The sequence below is a fragment of the Paroedura picta genome, chromosome 9 (assembly GCF_049243985.1).
Source record: "Paroedura picta isolate Pp20150507F chromosome 9, Ppicta_v3.0, whole genome shotgun sequence".
Taxonomy (NCBI): domain Eukaryota; kingdom Metazoa; phylum Chordata; class Lepidosauria; order Squamata; family Gekkonidae; genus Paroedura; species Paroedura picta.
The window spans coordinates 68,303,026-68,322,950 of record NC_135377.1 but is presented as its reverse complement, the minus strand read 5'-3'; the positions used below and the strand labels follow the sequence as shown (position 1 = coordinate 68,322,950).

Below are 19,925 nucleotides of genomic sequence, written 5' to 3'. Positions count from 1 at the left end.
GTCCCCGAAGTTTCATCAGTAAAGGTGGCTGGCATCTTCTGAGGTGGCACATGGCAAGATGGGAATCTCTCCATGCCAAAGTGTGGAGTGTGTGAACAGTTGCTGGACATTTTATTTAATTCTTAGAGTACGGGAGCGGGGGATAGAACGCATCCCATCCCTGTATCTGGGAACCTCCCAGGGGATGTTCTAGAACAGTTGTCCCCAACCTTTTTATCACTTGGGACTGGTCAACGCTTGACAATTTTACTGAGGCTCAGGAGGGAGGGTAGTCTTTTGCCGAGGGACGTCTCCACCACTGCCTGAACCCCTGCTCCACTTGCTTTCCCACTTGCTTTCGCCACTGACTTCCCGCCACCCACTGGGGGGCACTGACAGTAGCAGCTGCGCAGTGCCACACCGAGGGGGACACCCAGCCCTGGTGGCCACCGGAAAGCACAAAAGGTGAGCCGGCAGCAGAGTGGCAGGGCAGCCTCCGAGGCAGCACCCGGGGAGGAGGACAAGGAGGAGGCACGGCCTGGTACCGACTGATCCATGAACCAGTACCAGTCCCTGGACCGGGGGTTGGGGACCACTGTTCTAGAACTATGAAGTGCTTTTCCTATGTCTGTTTGGAATTCATTAGTAAGTCCATTCGAAAAGTTCTTCCTCCGCTACGGAGAGATTCCCATCTTGCCATGTTCTACCTCTGAAGATGTCAGTCACAGTTACTGGGCAAAATGCCAAGGATTAAAACTATCCGACTACGGTCACACAGCTTGGAAAAGCCTCAACCACCAGAACATGTATATTTTGTGTGTATTGTAAAACATTTCAAGTCGGGAGGGGAAATTAACATGAAGGCATCTCTGCTTAAGCACCTCCAAGGATGGAGAACCACCAACTTCCCTGAGCAACCAGTTCCACCAATGAATTGCCCTTAAAGTTTTCCTAATATCATGCCGATATTTCCCCACCCATAATTCCCCACTAACAACTGAAAGAGTGCCTTTTTTTCAATGACAGCATAGAATAATCATGTCCTTCCTCAACCTCCTCTTCTCCAGGCTGAACATTCCCAGTTCCCATAGCCTTTCGTCAAAAGGCTTCCTCTCCAAAATCCTACTCATCCTCATCACTCCCCCTGCCCCTGGTTCTAAAGTTTTTTATGTCCTTCCTATTAGAAGGCCTTCAGAACTGGACACAATACTCCAACTAAGGTCTGACCTGCACAACACACAGCGGCATGATCACAAGTCATATCCTAGACCAGGGGTAGTCAAACTGCAGCCCTCCAGATGTCCATGGACTATAATTCCCATGAGCCCCTGCCAGCATCCGCTGGCAGGGGCTCATGGGAATTGTAGTCCATGGATATCTGGAGGGCCGCAGTTTGACTACCCCTGTACACTATGTATTTGTTGATACGCCCTGTGATCGAATTTGCCTTCTTTGCCACTACATCATACTAGCTACTCAATGAAGGACAACAAAGGGAAGAAAAGGTCTCTTAACTCTTCTTTCTCACTATGCCCATATTACTAGGGTTACATGAGGTTACCCTAAGGTCAACAAACACAAAAGATTCATCTAGCCCAGCAGCCTGTCTGAAATAAGGGCCAGTCAAGCCAGCAATCCTGACACAAATGCAACATTACATGGTTTGTCCTCAGTAGCCGATCTTAAGAGGTATACTGCCTCTAAACATGGGAGGTCCATTTAGCTTTCATAGTTAATCTGGCTAATTGCCTTCCCAAGTTTTTGTCAAATGCACAGACCCCCTGTGCATCCCTAATGGGAAGAACCTGAAACTTAAAACCCCTAATCCCCCAGGCGCGAGCAGATGGCAATTATAACAAAACCACCATGCCTCAAAGTCATCAAGGGTCACTTCAAAATTTATATGCTGCCTGCTCAATACGCTCACAAGGTAAACATAATACAATAAACTTTCAAGTCAGTGGCATAAAATCCAATAGCCTAAAATTATATTCAGAAAAGAGTCCTCAGGCTAGAAGCAAGCTGTACAAATAATATAAAAAGTTCCACTCAGCTGAAAGCTTGCATAAATGACACCCTGACACCTAAAAGAAAATAAGAAAGCCTCAAGGAGGACTGGGCTTTCAAAGGCGAGGTGCCACCATTAGGAAAGCCCCATATCCAGTTGCCATCCATCTTACCTTTACTAACAGGACAAAGAGACAAGGGGGCTGTTCTCTATAAGGCACCAAGCCATTTAAGGCCTTCAAGGTAAGGAAGAAGAGATTGTTTTCTATTTGCCACTTTTCTCTACCTGAAGGAGTCTTAAAGCGGCTGACAATCGCCTTCCCTTTTCTCTCCCCACAACTGTAAAGTGGGTGAGGCTGGGAAAGCCCTGATATTACTGCTCAGTCAGAACAGCTTTATCAGTGCCATGGCAAGCCCGAGGTCACCCAGCTGGCTGCATGTGGGGGAACACAGAATCAAACCCAGCTTGCCAGATTAGAAGTCTGCACTCCTAACCAGTACACCAAGGACAAGAACAATAAATTGACAGCATAAGAAAAATGGAAGTTTAATTAAAAAATAAAACAAACTAGACCATGTGTTACATATTCAGGTTTACGTATGAACTACTATTGTTGGAATAATATAAGGTACTAAAAATTAAGAGCATTAACAAGCCAGTAACCAACATATATTGTGACCAAGTTTGTGACGTTACCTTTATCAGATGCTCTTGAAGAGAAGCCACTAGTAGTTGAGATGTTGTCATCATCATGCTGAGAGGTAGAGTCTTTTATTTCCTTCCCAAGTGAAAGTCCAGAATTACTAATTGGAAATGCAGATGACGTTGAGGGTTGACAAAGTGGTGGCGGGGAATCTAAGATGGTGCAGTTAAGGTGACTCCGATGGAGAGATGGCCTTGTTAAAATATCAGTGAAGCTTAAACTAGACCTACTTGTTGAGGGTCCTAAAAGGTAAACAAAGAAATGAAATTAGCACTCCTTGCAGCAAATGCATGAACAGCAAAACTATTTACAGGAGCTCTATTGACAAGTTTCATTTACAGGAGGCAGTTATTTTACTTGAACAATATACATTTAAGAAGATTTCATTTATCTGTCTGAAAATAGGTACAATGTTTCTTCCAAATACAGTAATATATTATTACAACAAGGCGCTGGTAAAAGGCAATGATTAACATTGCTGTTGCTGCTTTTCAACTTAATGCTGCAATAGCTTCCTAACTGGGACTATGAGTACTAGCAATGAAAACTAATTATAAATGCTGGCTTTGTTGTAAAGAGCAAGGAAGAGCAGAAAGGCTTTCAGACTGCCTCCTGTAAACAAGGATGGAGAGAACTGGTGTCAACCATTCCCTGTGTAAGCAGAGGTAACTGCTGCTCATGTAGCCAAGCCAATAAATACTGCACTGAACTTAAAATATAAGCCTCCCAGGGTAGGGATCATGTTGGTTCATTGTTTAGTACCTGGAAGATTATGGGTATTAAAAAACTAGAAGAAAGCCATCATGGTGACTAAGAGTGGAATGCCTGTATCTACAAGACTTGACAAGAAACCTAAGCTATCTTGGCATTTGTGATGATGGCTCAGAAATTGTTGGTGTTAAAACTAAGTTAGCTGAAACATCAGTCCATTTCAGAATAGTGACTTGGAGACAAAAATGGTAGCTTAGAGCAGCCTTTCTCAACCTTTTTACCATCGAGAAGCTCCTGAAACATTCATCAGGATTTGAGAAACCCCAGAAGTGGTGCAAAAAGTGCAGAATATGGTTGGGAAGCATAGCTGTGTACATACCCACCCAGTACCCTTCCCCTTCCCACCCCCTCCAGGCCCACCACTGGCCATTTGGGGAGGGGTTGGTGGGTCAACACAACCAGATATGGTCACATCACCCGATAAATGTTTAATAAAATTTTTAAATGTGTTAAAAGTTATTAACTCCCACCCATTCAGGAAACCCTTCCAGGGCTGTCAAGAAACCCTATGTTTCACAAAACCATGGTTGAGAAAGCTTGGATTAAAGAATCTACAATGACTTTTAATGTACCTAAATATGCAAAGCACTATTCCTCAGTTTCAAGCTAATCAACGTGCAAACATGTATTTGTGATTTACACACACATGCACACACACACACTTTAATCTTGAAGGAAATCATCAACTGACCTTCTAAATTAATTCTCATTGGTTCAGGAGTTATTCGTCCATCGATTTCCAGGGTATTATCAGTGATGTCAGCAGCAAAGGCAGGATGACTGTTCACATTCTCTTCCTGACTCCCTTGTTCAATTGGGGATGCCTCTTCACTTTGTCTGAAGTATCGCTGAAGCCAAGTTGGAACAATGTTCTTCACAGACTCCTTCACAATATTAATAATTCCCTGGTTTAAAAACAACCACCAGCACATTATTTTTGTTTGGAAGTTCCATAAGCATCCAATTTATTTAGATAAAAACTTGCCTCCTGTGTACCTAAACAAGTAATAGCAGCTATTTACAGTGGTACTAAGCAGCCTGAAATTACCTCAAGGTTTGTTATTTTGTAAAAATGAATTTTGCTAATCTGCTAAGCACATAAGAAGGCCATGTTGGACCAGGCCAATGGCCCATGCAATTCGAAACTTTGTGTCACACAGTGGCCGAAACCCAGATCCCATCAGGAGGTCCACTAGCAGGGCCAGAACTCCAGAAACCCTCCCACTATTGCCCCCAAGCACCAAGAATACAGAGCATTACAGCTCCACACAGAGTGCTCCATCTATACTGTGTGGACCCCTGTTCCATGTTTATCCAATCCCCTCTTGAAGCCATCTATGCTGTTGTAACTTTCATGCCAATTAAATTAGTGTGATGGTTCTTTGCGGCTAACAAATGACACTTCAACTGTAGCTTATCAGTGCAGTCCAGTCATCTAACGCAGAATAATTTCTTATGCTTTTGGGAGGGAGGGGAGAGAGGATTAAGGTGAGACCACGCACCTGAAAGCACAGCTGACCGAGCAGTAGCTCTTCTAAATTCCAGCCAAATTTATTTCACATCCTATCTACTATTTTAATTGGAAGTGCCAAGGAGACTGAAACTGGGACCTTTTTCACACAATGCAAACACGATACCAATGCACCAAAGCCCTCCTGGTCTTTCTCCAGCCCCGTTTCCTCTCTTCATTTCAGTTGCATGTCAAATTTTAGCCATGCTTTTCCATTCAAAGATCAATTCTGTAAAAGCAGATGAGCTAAACAGATATATATCTGTAATAAAGACTTCCATTGCCTGAAGTTTTGTTACTTTCAGCAAGTTCAGAAGTCTCATATGCATTTAAAATAATCATGCTAATTCTCCCAATATTCCTCTACTAAGTACATACCTAACAAATCCTATGATTTCAATACAATTAATCAGAGGATTAAAGGTAATGCACAAATCTTGACAGTTATCCAGCATTTCCAAACCAATAACCCAACTGGAGCAAGATCATAGGGTTTTTAGTTCAAACTTAAGAGAAGACTTGCTTGCACAGCAGATTAAAACTGCCATCCTCAAGAAACTTTCCTGGGATTAAGTAACACTAAACAATATTACTTTGAGTTGACCTCTGTATGATTGCTCTGTAAATTAAGGATGGACAGCTTTTCAGCTGTGAAATGACCGGTATTTCCTAGATTGTAGTCTGCGGAACAAGAATGATCTGCTGCATAAATGGTCAGGATTTATAAGGCTGCCACTATCTATCATCAGTAATGATAATCGGGGAATATATGCTACAGAAAAAGCTGGAGTATCACACATACACAAATTCTGAACAGATGCAACAACAGAAAAAGTTGTGTTTTATACCCTGTTTTTCCTCTATTCCAAGGAATGTCAAAGCAACTTACAATCATGTTTCTTTCCTCTCCCCACAACAGGCAACAGGCACCTCTTGAGGCAGGTAGGGCTGAGAGAGCTCTAGGAGAACTGACTGGCCCAAGGTCACCCAGCAGGCTTCATGTGCAGGAGGAGTGGGGAATCAAAACCAGTTATCCAGATGAGAGTCCACTGCTCTTTAACTACTATACCAAACTGGTTGAGGTCTATGGTTCACAACATGAAAACATGGAAAATGTTTCACCGTAATTTGGACTGAAATCTGGCTCCTGAGAGTTCTAGGTCCTGGGGCCAGGTGAAACAACCGCAGGAGTCAAATTAAGCTCCAACATGTTAGGAACAAGGACAATGACATATAGTTTGTATGGCAGTTCAGCCAAATAAAAACAAAAAGATGAGGTATTTTTGAGTACTTGGAGAGAAAACCAAAAAATCACTTCACGCTAAACAGCCATTAGATTTTAAGCATTATGATTTTTCTCTTTCTCGAAGGAGAATGGAATTTGCAGAATAAAGAATGGTTTCTTCTGCTTGGCAAGCCTTCTCCTTTTTAGCTTAGTTCTGGTTTCCAGAAAGGCTTATGATGTGAAGGACAGCTGCTTTGGTATCAAAAGCTTGCAGAAATATCGTCTGCTAAGGTAAAACTACATGTAAGAATGTAAAAGAACACCCGTCTTGCCTTTCCACTTTCCAGAGATAATGGGTTGCATAGGATGATTAACCCATCCAACACAAAAGCAGGTTTACAGAAAGGTTCTTTGCTGCTCTCCCTTTCCTGGTGCCACATCCAACACGTTATGCCTCAGGAACAGCTTTTCAGGTGGTAGAGAGGACAATGCTGGGAAAGCTTATATTTTATTTAAATTATATTTACTTAAATTATATTTACACTTTGACTTTCTCTCTGAGACGCAAGGCAGAGTACACAGGTTAAGTCAATACGATAAAAACCCTGGGATGTCCAATAAACAATGCAATAGGCTTTGGATTGCAAGAATCATCATTGTAGCACACAAAAGAGAAGTTGTGATCAAGGACTGCTCATTAATTAACTAGCATGCCCTGTCACCCGAGTGATCTGCCCAACAACCACTGACCAAGCAGGACTGCCTTTTTCTTATTGGTGGAATATTCACCACTAAGGGCCAATTGCGGCTGTTGCTCAGGATTTTACCCCCACCTTCTTACAGCCTGCTGTAAAGGAGACCTCTAACAGCAACTGACTGAGGCAAGGAGCGTATTTCTCTGTCGGTGCCACGCTCAGGGGCAGTCTGAGCAGTGCAAGGGTTTCTGTGGGCCACTTACAATCTTGTTGTGGTCAGCCTCGCTGCTGGAAGGAAGATGCAGCCAAGCCACACGTCTCTTCTCCCCCCTCCAACTCCCACCAGCTGTCATTGCCACAGCTTCTCCACTAGCAAGTTTTCTAGAACCCGTTGCATTTTTTTGTGTGTGCAGCAGGCTTTACTGCTAGTCGGAAAATACACAGAAATTACTCCCCTTTTCCAAAGTGCTGGATCCAATCCGATGGGTTTCTTTATGCCTCTTACATTTTCTGAATGAATGGTTAGTATGCAATTGATGTAGCGGTCAAAATGAAAATATGTTAAATACAACTGGATTTAAAAAAAAATACACATCCCACAAACCTTCATGGAAATAGATACAACCTGATTTATGTTGAAGTTTAATTTTCCAATTCTGCTTTTGTGAAATTATTATAAAGCTTGATGATTTTGTACTATGCAGGTACATTTGCACCACCTTTCATTTAAAAAAAGGTAAAATATTATTTCATGGATGCTCAAGCTCATCTTCCCAATACAAAAGTATGACAATCACACAGCTTAAGGGTGGTGCCTTTCTGTTCAATACAACACTTTCCAGAAAGACTGGCACGAACTTCAGTGGAACTGAGTGCTCAGACATTAGAAATACACCTGATAAAGCAGACAGATCTTTAAATGAAGCTACAATACTTATTGGATGTGTTAAAATATTTTGCAAATTTTTAACTGGTCAGTGTCAACTAATCATCTCCAAAGCACCCAAATTGGATCTTTATATTTCATAGTGGCTGATAAAAACCAAATATTGCGAACCCCTACAACAGCCCCTTTTTACAAATTTGTAGCCTGGCTTAGAAAAAACTGGTGTTTTAACTCTGACACTCCAGAATGGAATGTCCTCAATATTACGATCTTGTATATGCTGTTTTAAATATTAGTGCCTACTTTTTGGTGAAACCAGGAAATCAAAATATTACAAGTCTATGGGTGAAAGCTATGAAAAGAAGCCGGTATATATAACAAATAACCAAGAGAGCTATATTATATCAACTGACAAAAAAAATCTGGTCATACTTAATTTTTTTAATTAAGCAAGTTGTGTATGTACACGCATGTAGAGAAAGGTGTTGCTATGGCACCCCAACTCTATGGGAACAGTTACTTGCTCTTCAGTCTAGCTGCTCTTACTATAAAGGTAAAGGTAAAGGTATCCCCTGTGCAAGCACCGAGTCATGTCTGACCCTTGGGGTGACGCCCTCTAGCGTTTTCATGGCAGACTCAATACGGGGTGGTTTGCCAGTGCCTTCCCCAGTCATGACCGTTTACCCCCCAGCAAGCTGGGTACTCATTTTACCGACCTCGGAAGGATGGAAGGCTGAGTCAACCTTGAGCTGGCTGCTGGGATTGAACTCCCAGCCTTATGGGCAAAGCTTTCAGACGGCTGCCTTACCACTCTGCGCCACAAGAGGCTCTGCTCTTACTATAGGAAATGCCTAAAGAGTGGCTTCCCATATTCTGGCCAAATGGCAACATAACCTTGGTTCTGCCTAAATATAAACACAGAAAGCTCTATATCTGATTGAGGCATAAAACATTTGATGTGTGATATAGGATTAGGATTCACTGTGAGGCTCAACAGGGTAAACTGGCCCATAACTCGCCAATGACTTCAGCACCTGACTTAAAGCCTGCTTGGCGAAAAGTATGTTTAAGAATGCATTGGTCTATGACCAGTGATCATTGCTCTGACAATTCCAATTGTTAGGAATGTGGTAAAGCTTCCACTACACTGACCTATATGCACTGAAATTACAAAGTAGTCCACAGCTTCTGGACTGAAGTCTAGCAAGAACTGTGAACAGTAAATTCTCTTTTAATAATTGCCTATTATTATATTTAATAACTGGCTATTAGTCATTTTGGCAGCTGTAGGATAATGATGTGTATATTAGGTACTGGATATATTTAAGCTCCTAAGAAATGAATTTTATATGTATCTCAGACATGCAAACATCACTCTTTTAAAACTGAACACAGCTAATGAATGTCAAGACCAACAAAACAGAACTACTGTAATATACATGTTGCAAAATTACCCAGATTTTAGGTAAGTAAGAGACTTCTTAAAAATAAACAATTGGGAGAGATTTTAGTTACATTCTGTATGAAGATGATATTAGTCATTCAGTCATATCCGACTCTTGGTGATCCTATGGGTCAACCATCGCCATGTTTTTTTGATTTTGCACCACTTCTTTTAACTGTATAATGCTTTGGCCACTGTCCATTTTGATTTGGCCAAAATAAGCGAGACGGAGTTTTGTGATTTTGCCTTCCAGTGACATATCAGGTTTCATGAGATCTAGTATTTCCTTGTTTGTGACTTTTGCTGTCCATGGAATTTGCAGAAGCGTTCTCTAGCACCAGAGTTCAAATGAATCAACTCTCCTCCAATTTCTTCATCATCCAATTCTCACATGTGAATATTAGAAATATGATCAATTGACTTTATCTACATTTGGGAATCAGGGTATTGCCCTTGCTTTTCCATGTTCAGTTCAAGCTTATCATTGTTGAGTGACCCAGAGCAGATCGATGTTTAATTTCTATACTGCAATCACAACTCTAATCCATTTCTGATCCAAGAAAAATGAATTTTTGAACACATCTGATCTCTTCACTATCGATTGCTATTGTGACAGGTCTGTTTTTTGTAGTGGTTGTTATTTTTGTCTTTTTAATGTTTTAAAAAAGGCCCAACTTCTTGCTTTCTTCACTGATTCTTGTAATCAGCTGTACATGCAATACTTAAGTGCTCCACAGAATTTTGTATATGTTTACTGCAAACCAGAATTTCAACATTTTAAAAAGATCACTACCATTTTTAGGATCTAAATTCCAGGAATTCTTTTCTCTTGTAGAGTCACATGAACTAGATCTTTGGCAATACCCGAGCCTTTCCCACAACTGAATTAATAGTTGTTTCTCTCCTTATCAACTGCTGATGGTTTGACAAGGCAGTGATTTACAGGACTGTTCTCCTATTACAAAACTGGAGCATGCAAAGCATCCCTAATATATCATTCCAGGTTCATATAACATACAGTATTTGCTGGCGTATAAGACTACATTTCCCCCCTGAAAAACATGCCTCCAAGTGGGAGGGTCGTCCTATACGCCGGGTGCACTTCAGTTGGGATAGACATAGCTGCCCATAGTGGCCCATAGTACTGCAATGTAATGTAACAAACTCTATATTTTGAGTGGAAATGTTGGGGGGGTCGTCTTATACGCCCAGTCGTCTTATATGCCGGCAAATACAGTACTTTATAACATATTTTATTAATTAAATCTATATTCCTTACCTTTAAGGTCCCAAAAACCTTGGGGACAAACTACCTGATGGACCATCTCCTTCTATCCTGCCCAACTCTTAATTTCTGACTCTCAGGCATCCCCTACCATTACTCATCTTGCATCCTCCACCTCCAAAGGTGAAGTCAGTAGCAACTAGAGACAGGATGTTTTCTGTGGTGGCACCTTGCCTTTCAAATGCCCTCCCTCATGAGGCTCACTTGGTACCTATTTTACTTTCTTTTACACTCCCAGACAAAGCATCTTTTTATCCAGTCTTAAGGGGTTTATATTATCAGCTTTTTAATGGTATGCTTCTGCTTTATGGACAGCTTTTAAACAACTTATTTTAATAGTTTGTGCTTAATATTGTGACATGAGGACGCTGCAGAAGAGACATAGAAATAAAAAAATATTTTCAGTTTAAGATAACCTTTCGATCAGCATGACTAAGAAAGTGAAATTTACTTATTCTTCATTAATTTTTAGGATAAGCAGCTCATAATTTTTATGTATACTGCTATAGCACAAATAGTAGGATGATTTATTCCCTAGAGATGAGTTTATTCAGCCTAACACAATAAAAGCCTCTTTACCTCTCTACTTCATCTGAAGTCTTCAAAAAGACTGAAGAATCCACAAGGGTCTAAAATGGACCACTGTATTTATAGTACATGGAATCGTTATGTGCGTTCAGTACAGCCCATATGCTTACTATAAATTTCCTCATAATCTGAGCAATTGTTGTTGTTAGTTGCGAAGTCGTGTCCGACCCATCGCGACCCCATGGACAATGATCCTCCAGGCGTTCCTGTCCTCTACCATTCCCCGGAGTCCATTTAAGTTTGCACCTACTGCTTCAGTGACTCCATCCAGCCACCTCATTCTCTGTCGTCCCCTTCTGCTTTTGCCCTCGAACGCTCCCAGCATTAGGCTCTTCTCCAGGGAGTCCTTCCTTCTCATGAGGTGGCCAAAGTATTTGAGTTTCATCTTCAGGATCTGGCCTTCTAAGGAGCAGTCCGGGCTGATTTCCTCTAGGACTGACTGGTTTGTTCGTCTTGCAGTCCAAGGGACAAACAAGAGTCTTCTCCAGCACCAGAGTTCAAAAGCCTCAATTCTTTGACGCTCAGCCTTCCTTATGGTCCAACTTTCGCAGCCAGACATTGCAACTGGGAATACCATAGCCTTGACTAAACGCACTTTTGTTGGCAGGGTGATGCCTCTGCTTTTTAGGATGCTGTCTAGATTTGCCATAGCTTTCCTCCCCAGGAGCAAGCGTCTTTTAATTTCTTTGCTGCAGTCCCCATCTGCAGTGATCTTGGAGCCCAGGAAAATAAAATCTGTCACTGTCTTCATTTCTTCCCCATCTATTTGCCAGGAATTGAGAGGGCCGGATGCCATGATCTTTGTTTTCTTGATGTTGAGTTTCAAGCCAACGTTTGCACTCTCCTCCTTCTCCCGTATCAACAGGCTCTTTAGTTCCTCTTCACTTTCTGCCATTAAATCTGAGCAATATAGTATCTTAAAAGAGTAGACATTTGGAATGAAACATATTGTTACAGAGATTCAGAATATCAAGATAAACATTCAACAGCAAATGCTTCCAAATCTATGATATGTTTACAACGTGGTTTTAAGCACATCTACTCAAATTCTAATTGACTCATGAAGAACATTAGGACTACAGCTTTGTAAAGAACATAACATTGCTAAGAAAATTAATTCATGGCTATATCCTTAAATAAAAGGTGTGGAATATATAGCCTGCAAGAAAATTCTATAGCATAGTACTCAGCACATCCTAAACTTTCCTTCCCTCATGGGACGCACAGAGTTTGGATTGGTGTTTGTATTCATGGTGCAATCAGCACACACATCACAGAGTTTCAGAGTCATTAAGATTATATCCTAATTTGCTTGTTAACTTTTCATGGACAGCTCCACTACTATACAGAAGTTGGGGCTGAGAAATCCTACTTGCTGTGGTCTTGGAAGGCTACTGATAGTCAGGTGGGTTAAAAGTCTGACTTGATATACAACACTATACAAATCCCAAAACACACCAGTCCAGTTTGAGACATCTAACAGCAAACTGATCCATCTCCATCTCCCTGAATTCCATCATTTCTGCTTTTGGTTCCTAACAATTCTTATCGACAAGCAGCATCAATCCATACAGCTATGTAAACTCAACAATCCTAGACAAGCAATTCAAAAGGCAGCACTGTAATAGCACAAGGGTCCTTGGGATTGGACCAGGTCGTAAAATGATAATGCCCCTGGTGACCAATAGTTAGTTCTCCAAAACAGTTTTAGCTCACACTACAGGATAGCTCTGGAAGTTAGAAAGAACTATTGTGAATGATGATCTGCGCCCAGGATCTGGTGCTCTGTTATGCAACAGATCAGGAATATACAACTCAAATCTTTCTGAAGGCTATTTTTTTCAAAAAGTAAAGGGTTTAAGGATATAATCCTATAACCACCACAAGAAGACATTTAGGCTGCAATTTTAACTTTGGATGCATTCAGACAAAACAACAATTCATAATTGTATATTGCCATGGTTTAGACCAAGAACATTAGTTTGTGATAACCACTTTTAATGTGGTCAAATTTTGCATCTTGATATGCTCAGCAAGCAGCTCATAGAGTCTTATTTATTATGTCCATGCTACTGAAATCCGCTTACTCTGAAGCCTCAAAATATTATTGTATGTAGATTTGATGACTCTTGTGTTAATCTTAGCTGATCTATGATTGTAACAAATAAATACTGAATTAGTTTAAATATTTTATGTATACTTTATTTAGAAGGCTGTTTAGCATGTCAAGTATTTTAATGCTGAAATGCTTAAAGTAAAATTAAGGGAAGAAGGAGCCTTTCTAACTACCAATAAAATTATGTCATCTCAAAACTGATCTTGATGAGTTTGGAAGAAATTTTTTGTGAAGTAACTTATGCAGAGGCATCTTACACTGCACATACAGAACTTTATCATATGTGTGCCGGAGATACAGCATTTGATACATGTGTTTTAGACATGTTTAGAACTACCTACTTTGATAAGTCACATAGTTATATACCACCAGATGCTAATATGCGTGTGCATTCATATCCTAAAAATACCTTACCGATTTTTAAATGTATATTTTGGCTTCCAAAATATATCCAGGTTTTCTCAGGGTGGAGAATGCCAAGAAAATCCCAGATTCGGGAATTACCGGTAGACCTGAAAATAGCTGTTTGTTTGACTTCTACTGCAGTCCCTTTAAATTTTAAGGGGGCTGCAGAAGACAGCTTGAGGATCTGTTGTGCTGGAAGGAAAAGACTGTTCCCACCAGCTTGGCTTGAGGAAGGCTTTTTGTACAGCCCAGTTTAAACTGGACTGCAGAAAAAGCCAGTCCCAGGTGCTGCTGTGCCACAGGGAACAATCTTCTAATCGCAGCACGGCAGATCCTGGGCCAGCTTCACCTGTAGTGTCATTAAACCACACCACAGGAGAAGCCATCCTATCATCTGCATGCAGGAGGGAGAGACCTCCCTAACTAAAGTCTTTGGGGAGACCATGGGATAATCTGCTTGGCTAGCTTTCTGGGCTCTCCAATTTAAAAGGGACCATCCAAAAGAACCCCAGCTGAGCCACTTTTCAGCGCCCCCCCCCCCGTTTTTCCATTCAGGTCTATTGCCCTCCCCCCAAAGATTTCTTTAAAATATCAGCATTTCTACTGATTTGGGGATCTGGGTTGTTTCAGGAATTCCAAAATTTTGCTATCTGCTTCAGATGACAAGTTATATCTTAATTCACTCTGCTTACACCTTCTAAAATGGTTATTGCAGCATACTGGTGAAGAAAAACCGAATCCCCTTCTATGAAACATTGGTTTCATCATACCTGGAATCTAGTCTTAGAAAATTAATTCACTACAAAGGATGCATAATAAGAAATTTTCAATGTATAAATACGTTTTCTGAAGCCTGGGGAACTTTCATTATGTACTGGAATGAAAAAGTTAGATAAGAAGAGTTGGTTTTTATATTCCACTTTTCTCTACCAAAAGGAGTCTCAAAAAAGGAAGGCATACAATTGCCTTCCTTTTCCTCTCTCAACAACAGACACCCTGTGAGGGAGGTGAGACTGAGAGAGCCCTAATATTCCTGCTCAGTCAGAACAGCTTTATAAGTGCTGTGGTGAGCCCAAGGTCACCCAGCTGGTTGCATGTGGGGGGCTGGAGAATCAAAACTGGCTCACCAGATTAGAAGTCAGTGCTCCTATCCACTACACTAAACTGGCTCCTTTTGCTTTTCATTAACTGTTGTAAGCGCTCTTCTTTTTCCTTCTACACCACCCACTTTTTATGTAGTATAAATAATATAAATATATAACATATGCAATATTTACAATAAAATATTGACTGAAGAAAAAGGTACCTTGGGAATAGTAGGACCCATGAGGACAAAAGCCACAACATACATGGACTACATTCAGCAGGGGAATGAAGCAAAAAAGGTTGCAGGATCCAATCCACCATGCACCTCCTACTCATATATGTCTGGTTTTGGTCCCTCTACTCATCTATTATTTCTCCTTTCCTTTTCTTCAGAGTCTAGGAAATTGTTGGAAATTGTTGCTCCTTTCCCCCTTCCCCTTAGTATTCTCCTCACTTGAAGTCTACATCTTTACCACACAAGTTTTTTCAGTCTACTATCAATCCAAATACCAAGTGACACAGTTGATGAGCCATGCAACATAGCTGGCTAGTTGAGTGAAAGAGGGTGGAAAAACTGACTCAAGCTTCATTGTCTGTCTCCAAAACCAGGAAGGTACAGGACAATGCAGAAGCAAAGACTGAGATATTTTCCCATCCTTACTTTACCTTTTGATAGGCTTGACTAAGCTCTGTATATCCATAAAGATGTAAGAAAGGGCTGCAAACAATGGAAATTTGAAGCTACAAATAAGTAAGATTACAACTGATTCATGGCCCTTATTTTATACAAGTCTAAGAAAAAGATCTAAGAAACGTAATGCTATCAATGTTGCTCATATGATGGCTAGAAGACAGCACTCACAGTTTGTAGGGCAAGCAAAATAATATGTTTATTAGTTCAAGTGAAATAACAAATTCTGAATTGCAGAAAACCTGGGCATGCAAAAGATGAGAAAACAACCCAGCATGGTTCCAAACCATGATTAAATGTTATGCCTGATCCATGCCAATGTGGCAACAGATCAATGACAGAAAGTTCCCAACTTCTTGGTGAAACAACAGGCTCATGTGACACTAGCACCCAAGTATTTGCATCAGTTTTCATAGAAAAAAAAGATTGTAAACATATTATAAGAATATAATACTTTCTAATACAACAGATATACTGTGGGACCATTACAGAGTTTGAGCATGTATTGCTTTTCCTTTTGTTTTGCAGAAACAGTTTTTTAAAAAACATTTAAAAGGAAAACATTCTAGAGAAAGAAAAATTAAAAAAAAAGGAATGTATACCTTTGGCATCAAAATTATAAATACGTTTATTCATTTTCTTCAAACAGCCAGTACAAGCCACAAATTCCTCAGATGCAATCTGCTATGGGAAGCAACTCCACTGCAAATATAATCTGAGAAACCACATACTCTAAATAGTTCAAATTGACATCCACTTTCTAAAAACCATACCACAATTAACAGGTTGTACTGAAGGTGCAAAGGTATCTCACTCCACAGCTCATCAGTTACTAGAGAATAATTTCTCCACTTATTGGCACACACTTTGCACAAGTTAACTTGGGAACACATTTTAACAATGACTTCATAAAAACACAAGGAAGTACCATACTGCATATTTAGGATGTTGTGATGCTGTTTACTAATTTGCTATTAACTTACTTTCTCCTTATATCTGTACTCTTAGGATCCCAGTTTCATTGTCTGAAGAAGTGTGCATGCACACAAAAGCTCATGCCTTGAATAAATCTTTGTTCATCTTAAAGGTGCCATTGGACTCAAATGTTGTCATAAAAACAAGTTAAGAGTGGGATTATTTTAATTCAAAGGGTTTTCGTTGGTGAACATTAAAAACTGTACTTTCACAAAAAAAACTTTAAAAGAAAATTTTATATCAGGTTAGAATCTGCTTACATACAGAAAAGCTTATATGCAAAAGCTTTGGGGAATAAACCGCCACTAAGGAAATTGCAGTCAGCTCATCTGCATTTTATGGTCTTAATCAGATGGTGATACATGAAATTAATATACTTTATGAACTTAATGAATTGACTGTTAAATTGCTCACTCACACAATTTACTTGTAAAATACCTGAAGTCTCAGATTAATTTTATATGGATTTAGACTTCCAAGATTTACAAATTCCAATAACAAAACTAACTGGGCTGCACAAACAGGCCAATACTGAGCTATATAGTAAGACAATCAACTGTTGAATGAGTGAGTCTTTTTGACTTTAAATAAAACAGTTTAAGAAACTTGAAGCTTCTAAACTGAACTGACAATTTATATAAAATGTATGATGTATGATGAACACAAAGTTGACATGCAAGCTACTAACCTCTGTAATTCAAATAGTATAATTATGACAATAAAATTATGCACCTGGAGCTATGAAACTATAATAGACTTCTATTAAATATTTCAAATCATAGATGCCAGAGTAAGCAGAGGTACAGAATAGCAAAATGGGACAACCACAGGTTCTGACATCCCTACATAAAGTGACACCTGCCACCCCCCTCCCCTGTCAATTTATATGTAAACACATAAAGAAGCACTGATCACACTACCAGCTTTTACCTTCAGGTGCCTAGCTGTCTTGAAGCCCCTGCCCAGGCAGAAAGACAGGATATATGTATTGCAAATTAAAAGAAAAAAAAAGAACTATTATACTGTAAATGTACAATATTTTAAAAGTATTTTACTGAAAATGGCTTACTATAAAGGAACTTTATATTATTATTATTATTATTATTATTAAAGCATTTTAAAAAATACACATCATTGCTGTATCAGACCAATAACCCATCTAGTTAAGCATCCTGACTTATACAGCAGCTAACCAGGTTCTCTGGACAGCCAGCAACAGAGCCCCAGTTGTTGCCTTTTGGTCCTAGGATCCTTTTTTTTTTTGTTTATTTAGGCACTGAGAAATCCCTGAAACCAGCTTTGAGAAATGCCACAAATAACATAGTGCAGAATATGGTTGGGAAGCATAGATGTGTACACACCAACCTGGGGTCCCTCCCCTTCCCAACTCTCTAGGCCCACCACTGGCAATTTTGGTAGGAGGGGGCAGGTTGACATAACCACATATGGTCATATTGCCCAATGAATGTTTAACACATTTAAAAAATATTTTTTTAATTAGTCCCTATCCATTCAAGAAACCCCTCCTGGATGAGAAACCCTGGATTAGTGTACCTGAATGGGGACGTTTCCCTCAGTCACCATGGCCAGTAGGCATTGATAGAACTGTTCTCCATGAATTTATCACCATATACAACATGTAGATTGACTGCACTTCAAATTTTAGCAATTTACCCTTCTGTATATATGAACATGCCATAGCATCACAATCAAATCATGGTATGCTCCACGCATGAGGGTCTCCCATCTGTAGAAGACCTCACTTAGATAGCTCTGAAACCCTGATAAATGCAGAGCAAACTGGGCTAATCAGACAGCTTACATATAGTTTATGTGCATCAAAAAACATTACAGTACAATTGATTCAATCCCACACACAATTTTGTTAATTTCAGCTAATATTTCAACACTATCACCCCATTCACAGAACTTGATAGTTTTGTAAGTACCTCAAATCATGAAAAAAAAATATTTGCAAGTTGGGTAACACAACAACTTTTAACAATGCATACCCACAACCTTGCCTTAAACATTCCGCAAGACCACATGGCTACAAACTTTTTCACTGCACTGAACTGCACTGAGGATACACTGGAAAATCCTGCTGTGCACAGCTTGTAAGAACATTACAGCTGGGACTCCCCTCTAGTCTCATCAGTACTTATTTAAAAAACATATTTGCACCAAACAAATAGCTTTCTGACATATAATCGAGTCTCAGCTCCTGAAAAATTAATATATATTATATATGCATCTATAAAGCAAAATAAAACACTGGTTCTGAGGCTTGGGGAGCGGTGTGGGTCTATTTGTATATAGAATATAAAGCAAAATAAACCTTGTACACACACACACTCTCCCTAAACAGCAGAAGCAAAGTTTGATTCTGCTCTCCGCAGGGAACACCACCATTCCCAACCCATCCAAGGCATTCTCCACGCAGTGATAGGAGTGCTTTCCATCGCGAAGAAAGGGCCGATTCCGAGGGAACACGTTGTTGGTTCCCTCCTTCTCCAGCAGAACTCAACCCCCCCCCCCCCACCTCCCATGCGTCCTGAAAGGACCCCCTTCCCCCCTCACACGCCTCAATCCCAACCGCCCACTCCTCCCCCTGAACGATTCCTCCTCATCTCCCCCCCCCCCCCCATGAGACCGACTGAGCGAGCAGAGGCCCTCCTCCCCCCCCCCCCGGGGACGTCCTCAGAACGCGGCCTGCCCGTCCGGCGCCTTCCCTCCCACCTGGGGCTCTGCCGCCCTCTCGCTGGCGGGCGGCCTCTCACCTGCTTGTTCCGGGGATAAGGTTTCGAAGCGGCCGCGGCCAGGTGATAGCGCCGCGTCCGGATCTTCCCGCCGCCGCTGCTCCCCCCGCCTCCTCCTCCTCCGCCGCCGCCGCCGCCGCCGCCGCCGCCTTCCCCCGGATCCATCTTGGGACCTCCTCAGGCTTCAGCGGCTCCCGCCGCCACGAGCGCGCGGCGTCGTAGACAGAGGCCCGGCCCCGGCCTGACCCGGCCCGGCCTCCCCACGCCCGCCCGCCCGCCGCTCTCCCCTCCCCTCTCCTCTCCTCACGCGGCGGCGGCGGCTTCTCCCTCCTCTCGCCGCCGCCGCCCCCTGCCCAAGGCCGGCTCTGTGCTGTCACTTGTCTCTATGGCGATGCTCCAGCGCCGCGGGGCCTGCCTCGCGGCCTCACAGGATGCCCCGCTCCCCCTCTCAATTGCTCCGGCTAGCGCGCGCGCCTGCGCACGGACAACGCACACACCCCAGCACACGCGCGCGCGCGGCACTCTTTTTGCTCCCCCCCTCTCTCTCCTCCTTTTCCTCTCTCTCTCTCTCTCTCTCTCTCCCCTTCCCTCAGCTTCAGTCGCTCGCCAGCCCGCGCGAGCGGCCTCCTTCCCCGACCAACCACACGGCACCCGCCCGACGCGCGTTTGCATCACTAAACGGCGTCCCGTCATGGCGCCAAAGCTCCTTGTCGCTCGCCCGCAACGTCCGCACCGCGCCCCGCTCCTGGGAGATGTAGTTTTGGAGGGGAAGGGACGGGCGCGACTGAAAAAGCAGGCA

The 19,925-nt window shown here is 41.7% G+C and overlaps 1 protein-coding gene across 4 annotated transcripts in view; it reads right to left on the bottom strand.

The window, feature by feature from the left end:
• Nucleotides 1-19,375, bottom strand: part of NUP153 (nucleoporin 153) — a 55,550-nt gene extending 36,175 nt beyond the window's left edge. For 2 of the 4 annotated variants that reach the window (XM_077353255.1, XM_077353257.1), the window contains exons 1-3: nt 19,148-19,374; nt 4,153-4,366; nt 2,684-2,932 (exon numbers count right to left, since the gene is read on the bottom strand). In XM_077353255.1, coding sequence (XP_077209370.1) covers nt 2,684-2,932; nt 4,153-4,366; nt 19,148-19,291 — 607 coding nt within the window. In that variant the 5' untranslated portion in view covers nt 19,292-19,374. Of the gene's footprint in view, nt 1-2,683; nt 2,933-4,152; nt 4,367-19,147 lie in introns of all 4 variants that reach the window. The other 2 variants (XM_077353258.1, XM_077353256.1) reach the window with 2 other exon arrangements.
• Nucleotides 19,376-19,925: the final 550 nt, after the last annotated feature.